The sequence below is a fragment of the Canis lupus genome, chromosome 3, assembly GCF_048164855.1.
Source record: "Canis lupus baileyi chromosome 3, mCanLup2.hap1, whole genome shotgun sequence".
In the NCBI taxonomy this organism is placed as follows: Eukaryota; Metazoa; Chordata; class Mammalia; order Carnivora; family Canidae; genus Canis; species Canis lupus.
The window spans coordinates 53,119,164-53,138,010 of NC_132840.1; the positions used below are offsets into that span (position 1 = coordinate 53,119,164).

At 42.8% G+C, this 18,847-nt stretch overlaps 1 protein-coding gene across 1 annotated transcript in view; it reads right to left on the bottom strand.

Annotated features, from left to right (window-relative positions):
- Positions 1-18,847, bottom strand: part of DNAH9 (dynein axonemal heavy chain 9) — a 336,893-nt gene that overhangs the window by 115,580 nt on the left and 202,466 nt on the right. The window contains exons 46-49 of the mRNA XM_072821109.1: positions 9,859-10,001; positions 9,324-9,485; positions 8,878-9,111; positions 2,144-2,404 (exon numbers count right to left, since the gene is read on the bottom strand). Coding sequence (XP_072677210.1) covers positions 2,144-2,404; positions 8,878-9,111; positions 9,324-9,485; positions 9,859-10,001 — 800 coding nt within the window. The remainder of the gene's footprint in view (positions 1-2,143; positions 2,405-8,877; positions 9,112-9,323; positions 9,486-9,858; positions 10,002-18,847) is intronic.

Sequence of the window (18,847 nt, forward strand, 5' to 3'; positions counted from 1 at the left end):
TACACAGCCTCACCAGTGTCCAGGAGGTGCAAGCGGATGCCACCGTCCAGGGATGGGAGAAGACTGGCCTGGCCCTGCTACCAGGTTCAGGCTGAGAAGTGGTGGCATAACTGGGCAAGCCCTGCAATCCTAGTCCATCCCTCACAGTACCCAGTTTCCTAGTAGGAAATCTGGTGATTTCTCCTGATGGGGGGTCTCTTTAGGGCCGCTTAGGCCCTCAGTGCCTTAGCCTTTAGAGCATAAAAAATAAAAAGCCCAGAATGCATAATTCTAGAGTTCTTCATAAAAAATCCTTGAACGTGGGACACCTGGATGGCTCACTAGTTCAACATCTGCCTTCGGCTCAGGTCATAATCCTGGGGTCCTGGGATCGAGTCCTGCTTCGGGCTCCCCGCAGGGAGGCTGCTTCTCCCCCTGCCGGTGTCTCTGCCTCTCTCTCTCTCTCTCTCTCTCTCTCTCTGTGTCTCTCATGAATAAATAAATAAAATCTTAAGAATCCTAGAATGCAATCATCTCAAATTACAATTTATATGTAACTGTATGCCACAGGCTTCTACAGCGTTCCTAATTCCGTTTTAGATTTGCTGAAGCCCGAAACTGCTAGATGTTACCTTCCAGGGTGACGCAGGAGAAGAAAGTTTCAGAAGGCTCGTGTTTGCATCTCAAATGTCTCACCTGCACTAAATATGTCAAAGCATCAGGCAGGTGGAGATGAAGAGAGGCCCACTGGTGAGTGCCACCCACCCCACCTATAAGGGAGGATGTAGGGGTAAAGTTTGCGTGACACAGTGGCCTGGGGTCTAGCTCATACCCCAGAAATTGAGAATGCGGGAGAAAAGCTGGCTAGTTGCCCCCACCACGGAGCGAGGGAGATGGTGCTGCAGGGGTGGCTGATGCCCTCAGTGCATTTGCGGGAAAGGAGGCACAGGTGACCCCATGGATCAGAGGTGAGCTCTTGCTCAGGGGAGCCAGCACAGGTTGTCTTAGATCTCGGCCAAGGGGCAAGTGAACCGCCAGACTCCCAGGAGGAGAAGTCACCATGTGAGCATCCTAACACAGACAGGGTCAGCTTTTGGGGCCCCCTCTGAAGCTTGCTCCCTGTGATTGGAGTCTGCTCCTTTCTCTTCCCTCCTTCCCCCTGCCCTTCAGCCATGGTTATCCAAAAGGGAGAGAAGCTTAATCTGTGAAAAATAAAAGAAGCAGCTAATTACCATCCCCCTAGTACACACAGACAGGGATACATCTCAAGGGAACCCAAATAAAAGTACCCCGTGAATACATCTCAAAGGTCACGCTTGTTGTACCAGATGGTTACATATAGGACTTTAACTGACACATGGCTACATATTGTTGATATTTGAATATCTGCTAATTTTGTTTACATAGCGTTTTTTTTTTTTTTTCTTTTCATATTTTGGAGCCAACATGTGTTTGAGTCTCAGGTCTTAAGAATTTTCTCAGGGCTTTATAAGGCTCGTGTGTCCTGTCGTATGTAATGGGTAAAATGACCATGGGCTACGGAGCTGAGTGTTTCTGGAGCTGGACTGTGAGGGTGTGAGTTTAAGCCTGGCTCTAATAGCGAGTCTATGACTCTGGGTAAGCCGATCTTCCCCTCAGGGCCCAGGCTTTGTCATCTGTGAAGTGGAAGGTCTGGAACACTGGGCATCTCCTGTTCTGACTGGTTCTCAGACTCAAAGGCCTGGGATGTCGTTGGTACTCTGTAAAAGCCTGATAGATCGTCAGTGTAAATGAATGTTTGCAGGGGTACCTGGGGGGCTCAGTGGGTTAAGCGTCTGCCTTTGGCTCAGGTCATGATCCTGAGGTCCTGGGATCGAGACCTGCATCAGGCTCCCTGCTCAGTGAGGAGTCTGCTTCTCCCTCTCCCTCTGCCCCTCCCCTTAATTCATTCTCACTCTCTCTCTCTCTCTCAAATGAGTAAATAAAGAAAAATCTTTAAAGAAAATAAGCGAATGTTTGCTTAATGAATAAAGCAGTGACAGCTGGATCCTACCTTAAGCCTCCAACTTTGCCCTTGGATCTTTTTAGGGCACCAGGGTACCAAGCTGTCTTTGGGTCACAGGGGCTACTTCCTGCCACCCCCACCACTGTGAGAGGTAAGCAGCAGGACAGATGATCCTCTTACCTTATTGAGGGTGTTGAGAGCTGCCTGGGCGGCTGCAAGTGCTGGCTCTGCTTTGGCCAGGTCCTCCTCACAGTCCTTCTGCTTCTGCTTCACCTCCAGCATGATGACAGCCACCTTCCGCTCCTCCTCGTCTGCAATGGCTTTCTCTCGGCTCACCTTTTCTGTCTCTATGCCGACCACCTGAATCAGCTTGTCCGCATCCTCATTCTTTTGCTTCAGCTCTACTTCCTGGGCAGCCAGCTTGGCCTTCAGGTCATCCACCTGCAGCAGAAAAGCACCAGGTGGTCCTGGGGCTCTGACCCTGCAGAGAAACATGCCAACTCCCGACAGGAAGGGGCAAAGCTGAGCTCTCATCTGGGACCAAGAGCCCTGGGACCAAGGCACACTGGACTCCCTCTTCCTCCTCCCTCTACAGTAGACATGGTAAGAGATTCTAGGCAACACATGCCTTGACTTCTCTTTCCCCTTGATGCTTACATGACCTAGGCTGCTTCTCACTGACATTGCACTTGTATCTTATAAAACTCCATGTGTCTCTCATGATGCTTTGCTCATAGTGGGCATGTTATAAAAAAAAAAATCAGTCATTATTTAATTGAAAGTGGGCAATGTCTGGTATGCCAAGAATTTTGCAAGCTATAAAAAGTGAGTTATCTACTGCACATCCTGAGAGATCGAATGTGTGGACAGACAATGGTCAGTAAATGGTAAAAGTAGAACTCTGACCCACAACCGTGACCCTCCTGGTGCCCAGGAGACCAACAATAACTACAATAACTAGCTCAGGAAGCCAGCCTGCTGTCTGTAAGTCAGATGAGCAGGAAGTTAGATGCCCACCTCCAGAACAATCCAGGAAGACAGACAAAAACCTCAGTAACAGTGGCTCCAATGGCCAGAACTCAATTAATAGTCGACAACTTCCTTAATTCTTTTCTCTGGTTCCAACGTAGGACCAACCCGAGAAAGTCGAACACGCTCCCCTGACTGCTCACATAGGGCACCCCATTTCCTAGTGCCCACCCCCAGCTTCTGCAGGCCACCAGCCTTCCTCAGGACACACCCGATACCCTTCCCTTTCTCCCCACCATGAAGCTCTCCCAGGCCTCTGCGGCCTTTGAGTCTCGGCCAAAACTGGGTGCTGATGGCTGCCTCTTTTGCTAGAATGAGCTCTGAAGAGAGAGCATTTGTTGCTTCTTATTTGGTTGGTCTTTGTTTATGTCTACAATCCCAACAAGACAGATGTTGGCCAAGTAAAAAGGGGACTGCAAGAGTCCCAGTGGCCCAGACCAGAACAGAACTGGCTCTCCATCCAGCTTCCATATTCCATATTCATAGTCTTTTTGGAGGAAATACTAAAGTGATAGTAATACCAGCATGTCAGAAATCACCTATTTCTCGAGGAGGGATGGTTTTCTCTGTACATTCAGGTCAGTGGAGGGTGGTGGTTCTCAGAGTGTGTTTCCCAGACCACCAGCAGCAGCATCACCTGAGTAATTGCTAGAAATGTGAATTCTCTGGCCCACTCCAGACCTCCTGAACCAGAAATTCTGGAGGTGGGTCTGGCGATCTGTGTTTTAACAGGTCCTCTGGGTGATGCTGATGCAAATAGCCACCTGGGTTTGATAGTCACTGGCCTGGTTTTATGGCCCTTTTACATGCAAAGAGAAGACTCAGATTTGTTTATTTCTTGGAAGTAAAAAAGCCACTTGTATTTGCAATATGGCCCATAAACTTTACATGGCAGGATGACCTTCTATCTCTCATTTTTCTGCAGTCTATTTTCATACAACAACCAAAGATTACTTCAGAGCTCCTGGAACACGTTAAAGAGATTCAAATGCTTTATGATGCAAAATGCATAAAGGGAAAAATAAAACAGAGGCTTAGATGCTGCTGATAATTCCCTTTTCGCGGCAGATCAGAAGAAAAGGAAAGCAGAGGGAGAAGAAAAAGAAAGCTCTTTAATTTTGTTGTATTCATGGAAACTGGAGACTTTTTGTTAACCTCAAATGAAGGCCTGCTCCCTAGAACGAGTCTTATATGCCCGTGCTGGAAGGTTAATCCATTTCTATCTCCCGTCGTTCAGCTGCAGGGAGTTATTTCTACAAGGACAAAGATGCAATTGTAAATCAAAATGATTGAACCACATAATCACTGCAGTCAGCAAACACACCAGTAACTTTTTGTTCCTTTTTAAATCTTGGGAGATTTGAGAAAATTGGAGAGTTGGTTTTGGGTTTTTTTTTTCCTGTTGTCATTTGTTTGTTTGTTTGTTTTGCTGATTGCAGATAGGGTCTATGACCTCAGGTCCAAGGTCACCAGCATTGTGGAAGGGAGCTTGATAGCTCTTCAGCTGTGACTTGGAGGGTCCCTCCAAGACATAATGGGGCCGCTCCCCAGAGAGGGCGTAAGTCAGGCTCATTTTATGGCTCTTCTTCAATAGAACAGGACGTTGAAATAGGTCACGCTAAAATTTCCTCTTCCTTTTTTCCTTATTCAAAGCATTCGAGCCCCTCTTTGGCTTTCTTCCTCTTTAGGCACCCCACCCCCTACCCCTGGGATAGGAGGATCAAGAGGGAGAGCATCACAAACAACAGAGGAACCCTTTCCACCATCTTGTCAGCACCATGAGTGTTTTTGGGTGGGGGTGATGTCAGCTGAGTGGGGTGACAAAAGGCTGGTGGTGAGACACTCTCCCTTCTTCAAGGACCAGGAATATGATGCTAAAGAGAAAAGCGAAACTTCCTAGGCCTTTCCCCCTCAGAACCACAGAAAGAGGAGAGAGAACCCAGGATAATCAAGAGCCATCCCTAGTGTGCAGAAGGCTGGAGGCCCAGAGATATTTTCCTTCCTACTCTGAGTCCCTCTGGTCACCTACCATGTTCTCATATGAATTCACACCTCACATAGGCTATTCTCTTAGAGTTTTCCCATCTGCCTGCCTAATAAAACCTTCTCATCCCTGTTCTGGATACAGAGTTTGAATTTCCTCTGGGGAACATTCCCTTCCCAAGTCCTCATAGTTTGGGTGGAGCCGACTCCAGTGGTTGGCCTTGGAACCTCACTTGGTCAAGAGAATGTCCAAGTCACAGAGGACGGTTCAAGTATGGGCAAACCAATGATCTGAAGGGGCCAATCAATCAGAGCCACTGAACATTTATCCAGGAATTTGGCAGAAAATCCAGGGAAAGACAAACTCCTTCTTACAATAGGGTTGCAAAGCAAAGAGAGTGTAGGTCTGTGGTTGCCAGGGCCATGGGGGTTGCTTCCCTGAACAGGGATGCTTACTGAGGATCTAGCTCCAGCCCTGTCTAAATTAAGCTCTGTCTCTGAATTTCCAGTTATCTGAACCAACTTGTTTTGACTAAACCAACTTCAGTTGGATTTTGGTCAGCTGCCATCAAAAGGATCCTGATAAATATATCACATAATCTCAAAAAAAATTTTTTTTCTCTCTCTCTTCCCTTCTCCTCCTGTCTTTTCATTTCCTTCCTTCCTTCCTTCCTTCCTTCCTTCCTTCCTTCCTTCCTTCCTTCCTTCCTTCCTTCCTTCCTTCTTCCTCTCTCTCTCTCTTTCTTTCTCTCTCTCTCTCTCCCTCCCTCCTTCTCTCTCTTTTTAAATGTTAAGTGAACTTGAATTCTTTTTTTTTTTTTTTCACTTGCAACCAAGAGTATTGATGAGCATATCATGGTAAATTATTGAACCTGTCGACTTTAGGTAAGTTTGGTGGCCTGAGATTATTTGAAACCCCAAAATAAATCGAAGAATCTCCAGACAGACTTGAAGAGTAAATTGTAAAGGCAGGGAATTTGTAACAACATGTAGGCCTTTTATGAACATTTCTTCAACCCAATAGCCCCCCTTCCTCATGAGGACTCCTAATCCAGAAGTGAAGCTGAGAGTGGGTTCTGAAGATGCCAGGAGGGGACAGAGTGAGACCCCCAAGTCAGAGCTGGGAGTTCTGACTGTGTCAAGAGAAGGAAGAGAACAGAAGTGATGCCAGCTGTGAAGCTTTCATCTGAGGCAGCAGCAAAGACAGACCGTGCCACCCAAAGACCCAGCAGAATCAGCCACTGTCAGCAGAGCCAGTGAAGGGCTCACCATACCATGTGGCTTCATTAGCTGCTTCTTGAAACCACCACCACCACCACCCAGATGGGAAGGAGCAAAGGATCCTTCACAGGGAAATAGTTCTGGACCAGAAAAGTGGCATGCTCTGATTTATATTTTGAAAGGATCACTCTGACTGCTCTGTTGATGATAGACCAAAGATGGGCAAAAGGAGAAGCAGACAAATGAGTTAGAAAGGTACTATGGCTGCCTGGGTTAAAGACGCCAATGGCCCAGATCAAGGGAGTAGTAGCATAGAAGGTGCACGGTGGTGGGATTCTGGGCGTATCTGAAGATAGGGCCAACAGCGAATTTGTGTTTGGATACAGGGCATGTGAGAGAGAGAAATTAGGAGAGTCAAGGACAACCCTAAGTATTTGGCCTGATGGGCTATGCGAGAGGTTGCAGTGAAGCAGGTTCAGGTTGGGGGAGACATTGTAGAGTTAAGTGTATTAAAACAATCTAAGTGAGAAGTGTCTAAATCAAGGCATTGAAAACAGGCTTACAGCAAGAGAGGTACATGTGAGAGATAAATAGAAAAGTACAGAATTTGTTAATTCTTAAATGAGACAAGGAGAGGAATGTAAGGTAACCCCCCGGTTTCTAGGTAAGTGGGTAGATGAAAGCACTACTCACTGAAGTAGAGAATCTTGAAGGAGAAGAAACCAAAATTGATGCCAGGACTGGTAGAGCTTGGTTCACCTACGGTATAACCAGTCTTCTTCTGGGATGATCGATAATTGCCAGAGAATAGGGGAGAGGAGGGAGAACAGGGGCTGCTAGGGGTGACAGTATTCTGAGGGTACCATAGGTGGGGGGAGACTGGAAGAGGAAAAAAGTGACAGATGTTAAAAATAATCTGGTAGGACTGCATTCTGGGATTCTATCTTATGCTGTTTCCTAGAAGTTCAGAGATTGAGAGTACTAAAAAGCACTGGGAGAGAAGATGCTACCTTTCTACAAGATGCCAGGTAAACTGCTAGGGCCTTGGCTGTTTGCATCTGTGTCCCTCCATCTGCCCTGAACTTCAGCTCTGGGAAGGGGTGCGGTCACAGCACACAAGGAAACGGAGGAGCTTCGTGGACAATTGTTACCTGTCATCAGTAGACAAATACCAAGTTTGAACAGATCTCACCACACCTGAGGGTAAATGAAGAAAAGGAAAGGGTCTTTGTAGAAATACGGAACAAGGAAGAGAAAAGCATCTAGAAGACTAAGAACAGAGCTCTGAAAATGATGCATTACTGAATCTAGAAAAAACATCAGGGAAGCAGTCTGCCATCATTGGTAGGATGATTTCTGTGACACAGTGGCAGGAAAACAGGCCGGAAGAAAAGAGCAATAGGATGTGTTTGAAGGGAAAAAGGATGAGATGAGGAAGGGCTGTTAGGATATTAAAAATGTAAGAACATAACTAAAGTCTTCACTGGATGCACAAGCAGCAGAAACAATATTACGCACTATTAAATTAGAATTGTTGAGGATAAACGTGAGAAGCTTTCCTAGAACAAAGAGGAAAAAAGCCAAAAGGATGAGATCAATGAGTGAGAACATAATAGATACAGGTTGCAGAGAAGCCATCTAGCAAATCATTGCTCTTTGGAGGAGAGGCTAGAGCAGATGAACAAAACCTGATAACAGAAGAAAAATGGCCTGAGTAGAAGAATTCTATGTGAACAGATTGCAAGGGCTCATTGCATCCCATGAAATGAACTGAAATCCTCTGGACATATTACAGCTATGATTCAAGACATTCAAGTGGGGAGAGAGGACAAGTCAGAAGAAGCAAATTCAACAGTTATTGCAAAGGTAAAGCTCTGAAGCAATGATGACAAGCAAAAGGCTTAGAGATTGACAGGAATGTGTGATGCCTAAGAATTGATAATGATTTTAGTTTTGTGGTGCAAATGCAGCAAAACTACACCCCCTTCCTGACAGGCTGGCTCTGCTAAAAGCAAACAAAGCACAGAAGGGAGCCATGAAGGGACTGGCAATGTTTGATAGGCATGAGCAGGGGCAGAGAAGTTGCTAGAATCATCCCCCAATTCTCAAGGGAAGAATGGGAAATTGAAATAAACTTGTTCCCTTTGGAAGAGTAAGTAGAAAAATATTAGGAGGACAGGCCCATGGGGGCCTTCTTTCAACGGCCTACCACTTAGGAATATAAGAAGAAATGCAAGAAATGAGACAGGATTTCAGAAATCAGGTTCCAGTGGTGCTTTGATGGATGACACAGCAAGACACAAAGAAGCAAAAGAAAATTGGGATATCTCTACAACATCTCTCCCAACCATGTATCTCTTTTGGTTTTGAAGATGGAAGGGAAGCAGACTGGAGAGGAAAGGATGTAGCAGAAGAGAAGAGGGGTAACAAGCAAGAGGGAAGGGGTGCTCCAGAGGATTCCATCAGTATGTGGGAGCAGACCAGATTGGAAGCTGGCAGTGTGCCCTTCTGCAGGGAGAGCTTGGCCTTAACTTTTGGAATGGTTTCTGATGACACCATTGGAAAACCATACATGATTTTCAGGCCTGGACTGTGATGTCTTTGGTTCCCTGGAAGGGGGTGCTCTCCCCCGCTGCCCCCCAGTGCCCTGCAGGCAGGAGCGAGGAGAGACCATCACCCACCTGGGCAGAGGTGCTGTGAAGCTTCAGCAGCCCGTTCTCAAGACGCTCCATTTTGGACTTGAGCTCTTTTCTGTTTCTGTGCAGCAAGCTCTGGTAGAGTCTGATGAACTCCAGGAACGATTTGGGAGTTGTATAGTTGTAGCGCTGCTCATTGCTCAGATAAGATTGGGATGTCTGGTTGACACTTGTGTGGACAAAAGCCATGAACTTGCTAATCGACTGCTTGACTGTGGGCTAAGATTGAAGAGTGGGAAATAAAAAGACTGTCTGGACATGAAGACTGGAGGTGATGTTTGCCTCACCTCACTCATCCCCTCCCTACATGGAAAGTTTTGCTCCAACAACTCTCTCCAAGCCCAAACTGGAACCCTGAAACTCTGGACATGGAATTCTTTGTACCTGAGGTGGTGAGGACCCCTTGAGGAGTGTCTTCTTTGCCCTCTCACCTCAATGCCTTCTGTGTTCTGCAAGAAGCGGAGGCTGACAGACTCCAGTGCCTGCTGGGGCCACTCATGGAACCAGTTGATGGCCGTGCAGTTCACAATGGCTGGGAACTTCCTGCTGCGGACTCTCAGCTTGTTCCCCACAGGGGAGAAACAAAGAGTCACCTGAGAAACAGAAGGGCAGGAGAACCAAGAAGGTATCAGAGAAGTACTCACAGAGAGACAGATATGGCTTTGGGTTTTTTATTTCCCAGAAAGTTGGGAAACACATCCAGCAGAGGAAAAGTATTGTCAATAATAGCCAGGCTTCTAGCCAAGAAATTAAGAATGCTGGGACTGCATGAGGCAAGAGGGAACTACTGCCCTTGGAGCAGATGAGAAGGGCAGCCTTGCAAAATTGCTCAGGCTGAGAAGGGCACTCCACCCTCCCTGCCCACTCCCAGTATAATCAATAAGGATGACTGTGTCCAAAATATCATTAGAGGCTCTCAGGAACCATCTTTGGTCCGCCTACCCCGGGCAGTAAATCCTTCTATACCTTCAGTTGTCGTCGGACCCGATTTATAAAGAACTTCCAGCAGTTCTCTCTGTTGTCAACCAGACCTTGGCTCTTGACCTCATTCTTCACACTGCTTATGATATTTTCAACTTCATCATCAGAGTAGAGGTCTGGGATCTCTCCTGAGAGAAATGGAACACAGATGGGCAGCTTTGGCATCTCTCTGCATGATGCAATTGGACACAAGAGGTTATCCAACCTTGAGACACAGAGCCTGTGATTTTTTGGCCATGTCCCACCACTCTTGCTGGTGGAATGGACAAACACCACATCTACTCCAAACCCAAGGCAGGGGGAGGGACGATACTTTAAAGAATGGGACAGGGTACATGGTATCCTTTTGTCCTGGGCCAGCAGCTGGTAGCACAAGAGCTTTCAACTCTCTTTACTTCTTTTGCCTAAACTATTTATTTACTAACTACTATTGGTAAAAATTTTGCCTCTGAGGAGCTTAATATTTAGTAGGAGAAATAAAACAGATGTAAAATACCTAGAAGACCACAAGTGAAAAGAGCCATGAGAAAAATACAGATAAATCCACATATCGATGAAGAATGAGCTATCCCTTTCTATTAGAAAAGAAAAGGAGAGAATAAGATTCAGGGAATCTAGTATATGATAAATATGGCATCTTTAATCAGCGGCGAAAAAATGAACATTTAATACATGTATTAGGAAAGCTAGGATCTGGAAAAAAACTATTTGGATAAATTCCAAATGGATCAATACTTAACTATATATATAAAAAAAGAACTATAAAAATGGCAGAAGAAATGAGGAAAATACTTTTATAACCTTTGAGTGGGGAAGGCCTTCTTAAGTGTAACTCAAAATTGGTTCTACACAAATCTTAAGATTATTTGTTCCAACGCTCTGAAGAAAGACCCCAAATAGCCAGGGGAATATTGAAAAAGAAAACCAGAGCCGGGGGCATCACAATGCCAGATTTCAAGTTGTACTACAAAGCTGTGATCATCAAGTGTGGTACTGGCACAAAACAGACACACAGATCAATGGAACAGATTAGAGAATCCAGAAATGGGCCCTCAACTCTATGGTCAACTAATATTCGACAAGGCAGGAAAGACTTTCCATTTGGAAAAAGGATAGTCTCTTCAATAAATGGTACTGGGAAAATTGGACAGCCACATGCAGAAGAATGAAATTAGACTATTCCCTTACACCATACACAAAGATAAACTCAACATGGATTGAAGGTCTAAATGTGAGATAAGAATCCATCAAAGTCCTAGAGGAGAACACAGGCAACACCCTTTTTGAACTTGGCTACAGCAACTTCTTGCAAGATACATCCATGAAGGCAAGGGAAACAAAAGCAAAAATGAACTATTGGGACTTCATCAAGATAAGAAGCTTCTGCACAGCAAAAGAAATAGTTAACAAAACTAAAAGACAACCTACAGAATGGGAGAAGATATTTGCAAATGACGTATCAGATAAAGGGCTAGTATCCAAGATCTATAAAGAACTTATGAAACTCAACAGCAAAGAAACAAACAATCCAATCATGAAATGGGCAAAAGACAGGAACAGAAATCTCACAGAGGAAGACACAGACATGGCCAACAAGCACATGAGGAAATGCTCCGCATCACGTGCCATCAGGGAAACACAAATCAAAACCACAATGAGATCCCACCTCACACCAGTAAGAATGGGGAAAATTAACAAGGCAGGAAACCACAAATGTTGGAGAGGATGTGGAGAAAGGGGAACCCTCTTGCACTGTTGGTGGGAATGTGAACTGGTGCAGCCACTCTGGAAAACTGTGTGGAGGTTCCTCAAACAGTTAAAAATAGATTTTTCCTGTGACCCAGCATTTATACTGCTGGGGATTTACCCCAAAGATACTGATGCAGTGAAATGTCAGGACACCTGCACCCCGATGTTTATAATAGCATGTTCACAATAGCCAAACTGTGGAAGGAGCCTTGGTGTCCATCGAAAGATGAATGGATAAAGAAGATGTGGTCTATGTATACAATGGAATATTCCTCAGCCATTAGAAATGATGAATACCCACCATTTGCTTCAACATGGATGGAACTAGAGGGTATTAGGCTGAGTGAAATAAGTCAGTCAGAGAAGGACAAACATTATATGGTCTCATTCATACGGGGAATATAAAAAATAGTGAAAGATTAAAGGAGAAAGGAGAGAAAATGAGTGGGAAATATCAGTGAGGGAGACAGAACATGAGAGACACCTAACTCTGGGAAATGAACAAGGAGTAGTGGAAGGGGAGATGGGCGGGGGCATGGGGTGACTGGGTGACGGGCACTGAGCGGGGCACTTGACAGGATGAGCACTGGGTGTTACACTATATGTTGGCAAATCAAACTCCAATAAAAAATATACAAAAAATGTGTTCAGAACACTTATATTAGTTCACAGTTGGGCAAAATCGTCTATTTTATATGCCGATTTTATAGTATTTAATATCTCATGTAATTGATTAAATACTGTACTAAAAGTGAAAAAAAGAATAACTCAAAATTGGCATATTTTTAAAAAAGATAAATTAGATACATATAAATGGATACATTTTATGTACAAATATAAATTTTATGTAAAATTCTTTTATATATATATAAATATTATCCAAGCTTTAAAAAAAGGAAATCCTGTCATTTGCAATAGCATGGTGGACTCAGAGGGCATTACATTAAGTGAAATAAGCCACAAAGAAAGAAAAACACTGCATATCACTTACATGTGGAATCTTAAGAAAGAAAAAAAAGTCAAACTCATAGAAACAGAGTAGAAAGTAGTTGCTGGGGGCTGGGGGTTGGAAGAAATTGTCTGATAAAAAGGCACAAACTTTCAGTTATCAGATGAATAAGGTCTTAGGATCTAAAGTATAACATGGAGGTTATAGCTGATAACACCAAACTGTATGATTGAAATTTGCTAAGATATAGAACTTAAAGTTCTCATCCAAAAATTTTGAACAGGTGAAAAAAAGAAAAAAAATTTCCTCTGATTACAGTTAAATACTTAATTTCTTTAATATGTAAAGAAATTCTCCACAAATAAAGGAAAAAGTTAACAATACAATTGTAAGATGTGGTGACAGATACGAAAAGAGAGCTCATGGTATGGAAATATAAATCTCTCTTAAATATTTGAACAAATTCTTTATCTCACTTGTAATAACAGGAATGTACATCAAAACTATGTTTACTTTTTGGTTTGTACAAATGAGACTGGCAAATATGAACACTCAACCTCACTTGTAGTAATAGAAATGTACTTTAAAACCATGCCTTATTATTTTTACAAGATTGGCCAAGTTCTGAAAGTTAAATAAAATCCCGTGTTAGTGAGGCACTATATGATGGATATATCTTTTAAAAGATCCTAACTAAATATGTAAAAATAAATATATGATAATCAAGTAACATTTGTCCTAGAAATGCAATGATGGTCACGTCTTAGAGAAATCTATGAAAATAATCCACTAAATACACTAAAGAGGTAATACAATATTACCATTACAAAGACACATAAAATTTCCAAATACTGTGAGCAAACTAGGAATAAATAAGAGTTCTCTTAATCTATAATAGATGTCTATTGCAGACCCAAAGCAAACATACCAAATGATGAAATACTAGAATATTCTCTTTCAAATCAGGACCAAGACAAGTATAACTGTTATGTTTTCTATTCAACATTACACAAGAGGTCCTAGACTATGCAAAAAAATCAAGGAAAAGAAAATGTATAAGAATATTTAAGGCAATAATTAAATTACTATTGTTCAAAATCTAATTTTCTACACAGAAAATCTAAGAGAATATACACATAAACCATCAGGACTCACAAGCATGTGTTCAACAACAAGCTTGCTTGATACAAATCAATGTTGGAAATAAAAGGGAATTTCTGTACTTAAGACAAAGAAAGTTACTTTACTTTTTATATCTTTTTAATTGTTTAACAAAATATTTATTGGGGATCCCTGGGTGGCTCAGCAGCTTAGCACCTGCCTTCGGCCCAGGGTGTGATCTTGGAGTCCCAGGATCGAGTCCCACGTCGGGCTCCCTGCATGGAGCCTGCTTCTCCCTCTGCCTGTGTCTCTGCCTCTCTCTCTCTCTCTCTCTCTGTGTCTCTCTTAAGGAATAAATAAAAAATATAAAAATATTTATTTTAGAGGATAGGGGAGAGAGAGAACACAAGTGGGAGAGGCAAAGAAAGAAAGAATTCAAGTGGATTCCCCACTGACCATGGAGCCTGATGTGAGGCTCAATCCAAGGACCCTAAGATCATGACCTGAACTGAAACCAAGAGTCAGATGCTTAACCAACTATGCTACCTAGGTGCCCCTTTCATATTTTTTTAAAAATATTTAATTATTTTTAAGTAATCTCTATACCCAACATTGGGCTTAAGCTCATAAGCCTAAGATCAAGAGTCACACATACTACTAACTGAGCCAGCTAGGCAACCCCCAAAAATGTTACTTTAAAAGTTAGGATACAAACAGAAACTATGAGATAGGTAGTAATATATGAAAATATGTGCAAGATCTTGGTATAAGAAGTGTAACATACCCCTGAAGGGCATAAACAAAACCCTAAATAAATGGAAAGAAAAATTGTGCTCAGGGGAGGATGACTCAATATTACCCCCATCATAAAGATGCAATTCCAATAAATAAAAATCAGATGGTTTTCTTTCTTGATCCTGACAAGCATACTCTAAAATTGTATACAGAGGAGCAAAGGATAAAAAACAGCCATGACATTTCTGAAGAAGAACCAGAGGGATGGACTTGCTGTACCAGAAGTCGAGTCTCCTTATAAAACTATGTTATATAAAACCATGTAAAATTGGTATGGGCCAAATGAATAGAACACTGAGGGTAATAACTTAGAAATAGTCCCAATTATAAACAAGAAACTGATGTTAAATACTGGTGTGCAGCCATGAGATGGATTAATCAATATGTGATGTTAGGATAATCCATTATTAAGATTAAAAGTTAAAGGAACGCTATATAGAAATAAATTTTAGGGGCACCTCGGTGGCTCAGTTGGTTAAGTGTCAGACTCTTGATTTTGGGTCAAGTCATGATCTTAGGGTCGTGAGACTGAGCCGCAAGTTGGGCTCTGTGCTCGGTGGGGAGTCTGCTTGAGATTCTCTCTGTCCCTCCCCCCTCCTACTCCCCTACTTCTCTCTCTTTCTCTCCCTAATAAATAAATTAAAAATAAATTTTAGGTGGATTCAAGACATAAATATGAAAAGTAAAACAGTAACAATTTATATTTTTAAAGATTTCTCCATATATTTTAAAGAGAGAGAAAGAGAAAGAGTGGGTAGAGTGGCAGAGGGAGAGAATCTGGAAACAGACCCCCATTGAACATGGAACCTGACACAGGGCTCGATCCCACCACCAATGAATGGAAATCAAGAGTCACTCAACTGACTGAGTCACCCAGGTGCCCCCAAAACAGTAATCATTTAGAAACAAAATGCAGGAGATAACTTTTATCATGTTGGATAGAACAAAATTTCTTTTTTTTTTAAAGATTTTATTTATTTATTCATGGAGAGAGAGAGAGAGAGAGAGAAAGAGAGGCAGAGACACAGGCAGAGGGAGAAGCAGGCTCCATGCCGGAAGCCCGATGTGGGACTCGATCCCAGGTCTCCAGGATCACGCCCTGGACTGAAGGCAGCGCTAAACCGCTGAGCCACCAGGGCTGCCCCTAGAACAAAATTTCTGAAACACCACAGAGCATTAAAAAGAACTGTTAAGTTTTACAGCATTTAAACTAAATCAGCATGACAAAAGTCAGATGCAGACTTCAAAAGGTACTTACAACCCATGTAATGAACAAAGGGTTAGTATCCAGAATATACAAGGAACTCTAATCCATAGGAAAAAGAAAACAAAAACAAAAAACAAAAACGAAAAACAAAAAAACCAACATAAAACCCCAAGAGCAAAAGGGCAAACCACATAAACAGGGAACTCACAGAAGATGAATAGATAGTAAACCCTTGAAAAGATGCTCAAGATCACAAGGAAAAAGGGAAAGAAGATAGTGAGATTTCATTTCACGCCCATTGGCAAAAACCAGTAGGTCAGGGAAAGCAGTTGCTGGCGATATTGGGAGGAAACAGGTGTTCATGCACTATTGGTCAGAGAGGAACTGTACACAGTCACTCTGGACAGCATCCTGGCACTTTTTATAAAGTTGAAATGCACATACCAGACAAAAGAGCAATCTATGTTTTGGGTACCTATCGTAGAGAAACTCTTGCCCACGCACACTGGAAGTTTCTACTTTGCAACATCATTCATAACTACACAGGGGTGGGGATTATTGCTTTCTGTGTGGCTGGAAGAATTTGTAAGGAAATCTAGAAAACCGTAAAGGGGAGAAAGTAAATGTGGGTGGTGAGAGCATGAAAACTATGAAGGAGAGTCAGAAATTGGGAAAAAAGAAGGGACAGAGCAGGGTTCTGAATCAGAGGCTGTGGGGCGGGGACTCCTGGCTCAAATGGAAGAGTTGGTCTTGGGGAGGAGAGATGGTTATCTCAGAGGAGAGGAAAAACTTATACAGACATGGAGAGGGGCTGTGGGGTCTAAGGACAGTTGTGAGGATCACACTAAGCAACCAGGTCTTTTTTTATAAAAAAAATTTATTTATTCATAAGAGACACAGAAAGAGAGGCAGAGACATAGGCAGAGGGAGAAGCGGGCTCCCTGAGGTGAGCCCAGTGCGGGACTAGATCCCAGAACCCCAGGATCATGACCTGAGCCAAAGGCAGATGTTCAACCACCAAGTCATCCAGGTGTCCTGGAACTGGGTCTTCTCAATGAGAGAAATTCCCCCATAACTGACACAGAAATGGGAACATCATAGAAATGCAGGAGGTTGAAGAAGCTACTGGGGCCACCCTACCCATGTTACCTCCTTGTGGACTTGGATGAGGTCCTCAAAGGTGGGTGGCTTGGCAAACGGTCTATAACTAATTAGAGTGACGGGAATTCTGATTTTATATCACTGCAGCTGTGGCACTTCCTTGAACTACTTTATCTGAAGGAAACTCATGCCAGCTTCCAATACATTTCTGGCCTTCATAGTCTGACCACACTAACCCAGGCAGGAGTTCAGTAAGGATTTTATACTAATTAGACTTAATCGTTTCAAAGGTCAAAATGAAAAAAAAAAAAAGGATTATCATGAAAGCGATCACTTACTTTCTTCCCTTAATTGGACAAACTTGATTTAACTCCCATTCATTAAGCTATTTTGTAGCATGCATATAAAACACTCTGAGCTATAACTTGTTAAAACTAAGGTCTTATTAATGGAACAACCCCATTCTGTCTCATTTGATAAAAACAGAGGTCAGAGGAAACTCTAAGAAAATGAAATAGTATTTAGCATGTGTTGGGAATTAAGGAGTTCAGAGAAGTTTTAAAAAGAGCAACAACACTCAGATGGAGTTGACATGACCCATACTCATCCAGGTTCAGGAGTTGACTGTATTCCTTCTTCCTTCATGTCTACGCTGGTCTGTATTCTTTTTTTTTTTTTTCCCTCACGTCTCTGATAATCTGCATTCCTGTCTCTGTTAACTTTAGAGCCCTCCTGCGAGGACTTCCATTCTTTCTTTCTTTCTTTTTTTTTTTTTTTTAAGATTTTACTTATTTATTCATGAGAGACAGACAGAGAGAGAGAGAGAGACAGAGACAGAGACACAGAGATACAGGCAGAGGGAGAAGCAGACTTCATGCAGGGAGCCTGATCCTGGAACTCAGGATCACGCCCGAGCCAAAGGCAGACACCCAACCGCTGAGCCACCCAGGCATCCCCTCTTTGGTTTTAGAACATCTGTAATAGCACGGTCTGTATCCTTTGCCTTTCTATTATTCAAAATATGGGAGACCTAGGTTCTTTTTTTTTTTTTTTTTAAGATTTCATTTATTTGAGAGAGAGAGAGTGAGAGAGAGTGAGAATGAGCAGTGACTCCCTACTGAGCAGGAAACACGATTCTGGGACTCGATCCCAGTTCCCTGGGATCATGACCTTAGCCAAAGCAGACACTTAACCTACTGAGCTACCCAGGTGCTCCAGTTCTGTTGATGTTTTATGTATAACATACTTGAAATGGAAAGTCCAACTATAGTCTATAGGCTAATCTGGCCTGCTGCCTCTATGTGCACGGCCTGGAAGCTAAGAATGATTCTTACAATTTTAAATGGTTGAAAAAATTAAAATAATAACGCTTAATGACTTGTAAAAATTATAGGAGATTCGAATTTTACTGTCCATAAATAAAGTTTTATTGGTCACAGCAGCAATCACTCATTTACATATTGTCTATGGCTGTTTTCCCAATAAAACAACAGAGTTGCATAGCTGTGACAGAGACTATCTGGTCTATAAAACTGAGGATATTAACTTTCTGACCCTGGATAGAAAAACAAATTTGCTACTCTGGTTTATGTGATACCCATAGGGCTGAGAGGCTGAAAGCACCAGGCCATTGGAGACTTTCTCTGTGCTCTAAGGATGTTGCTGTCTGCCACTAGGTCCCAAGAGCCCTTAAGAAGAAGGTCCCCAGATGGAACGTAGTGCCTCTGATTTGGGAGCAAAGTCTGTATCTTCAAGTTGTTCCTCCAATTTCTCCTGACAATATAGCTGTCATTTATTGTGTGACATAGGTAGTTACTAAAAGCAGGGGATTGAACTGTGGAGGGGATTTGGAGACGTGAATAGAGGCAGAGCCTATTTAAATATTTGAAAAGTTTCCTCCTAAGGCCAAAATTTGGGAAACATTATTTCTGCCTCCAATTTGTGCCATCATTATTGTGCCCTGATACTTTCCAAGTCAGACTCATCTTCTCTGTGCTCCTGTGGGATTTTCAGAGGCCATAACTGCTTCTGGAGGAGGAGATCCTTATAGTTTTAAATGCTTCTGTTAGTTG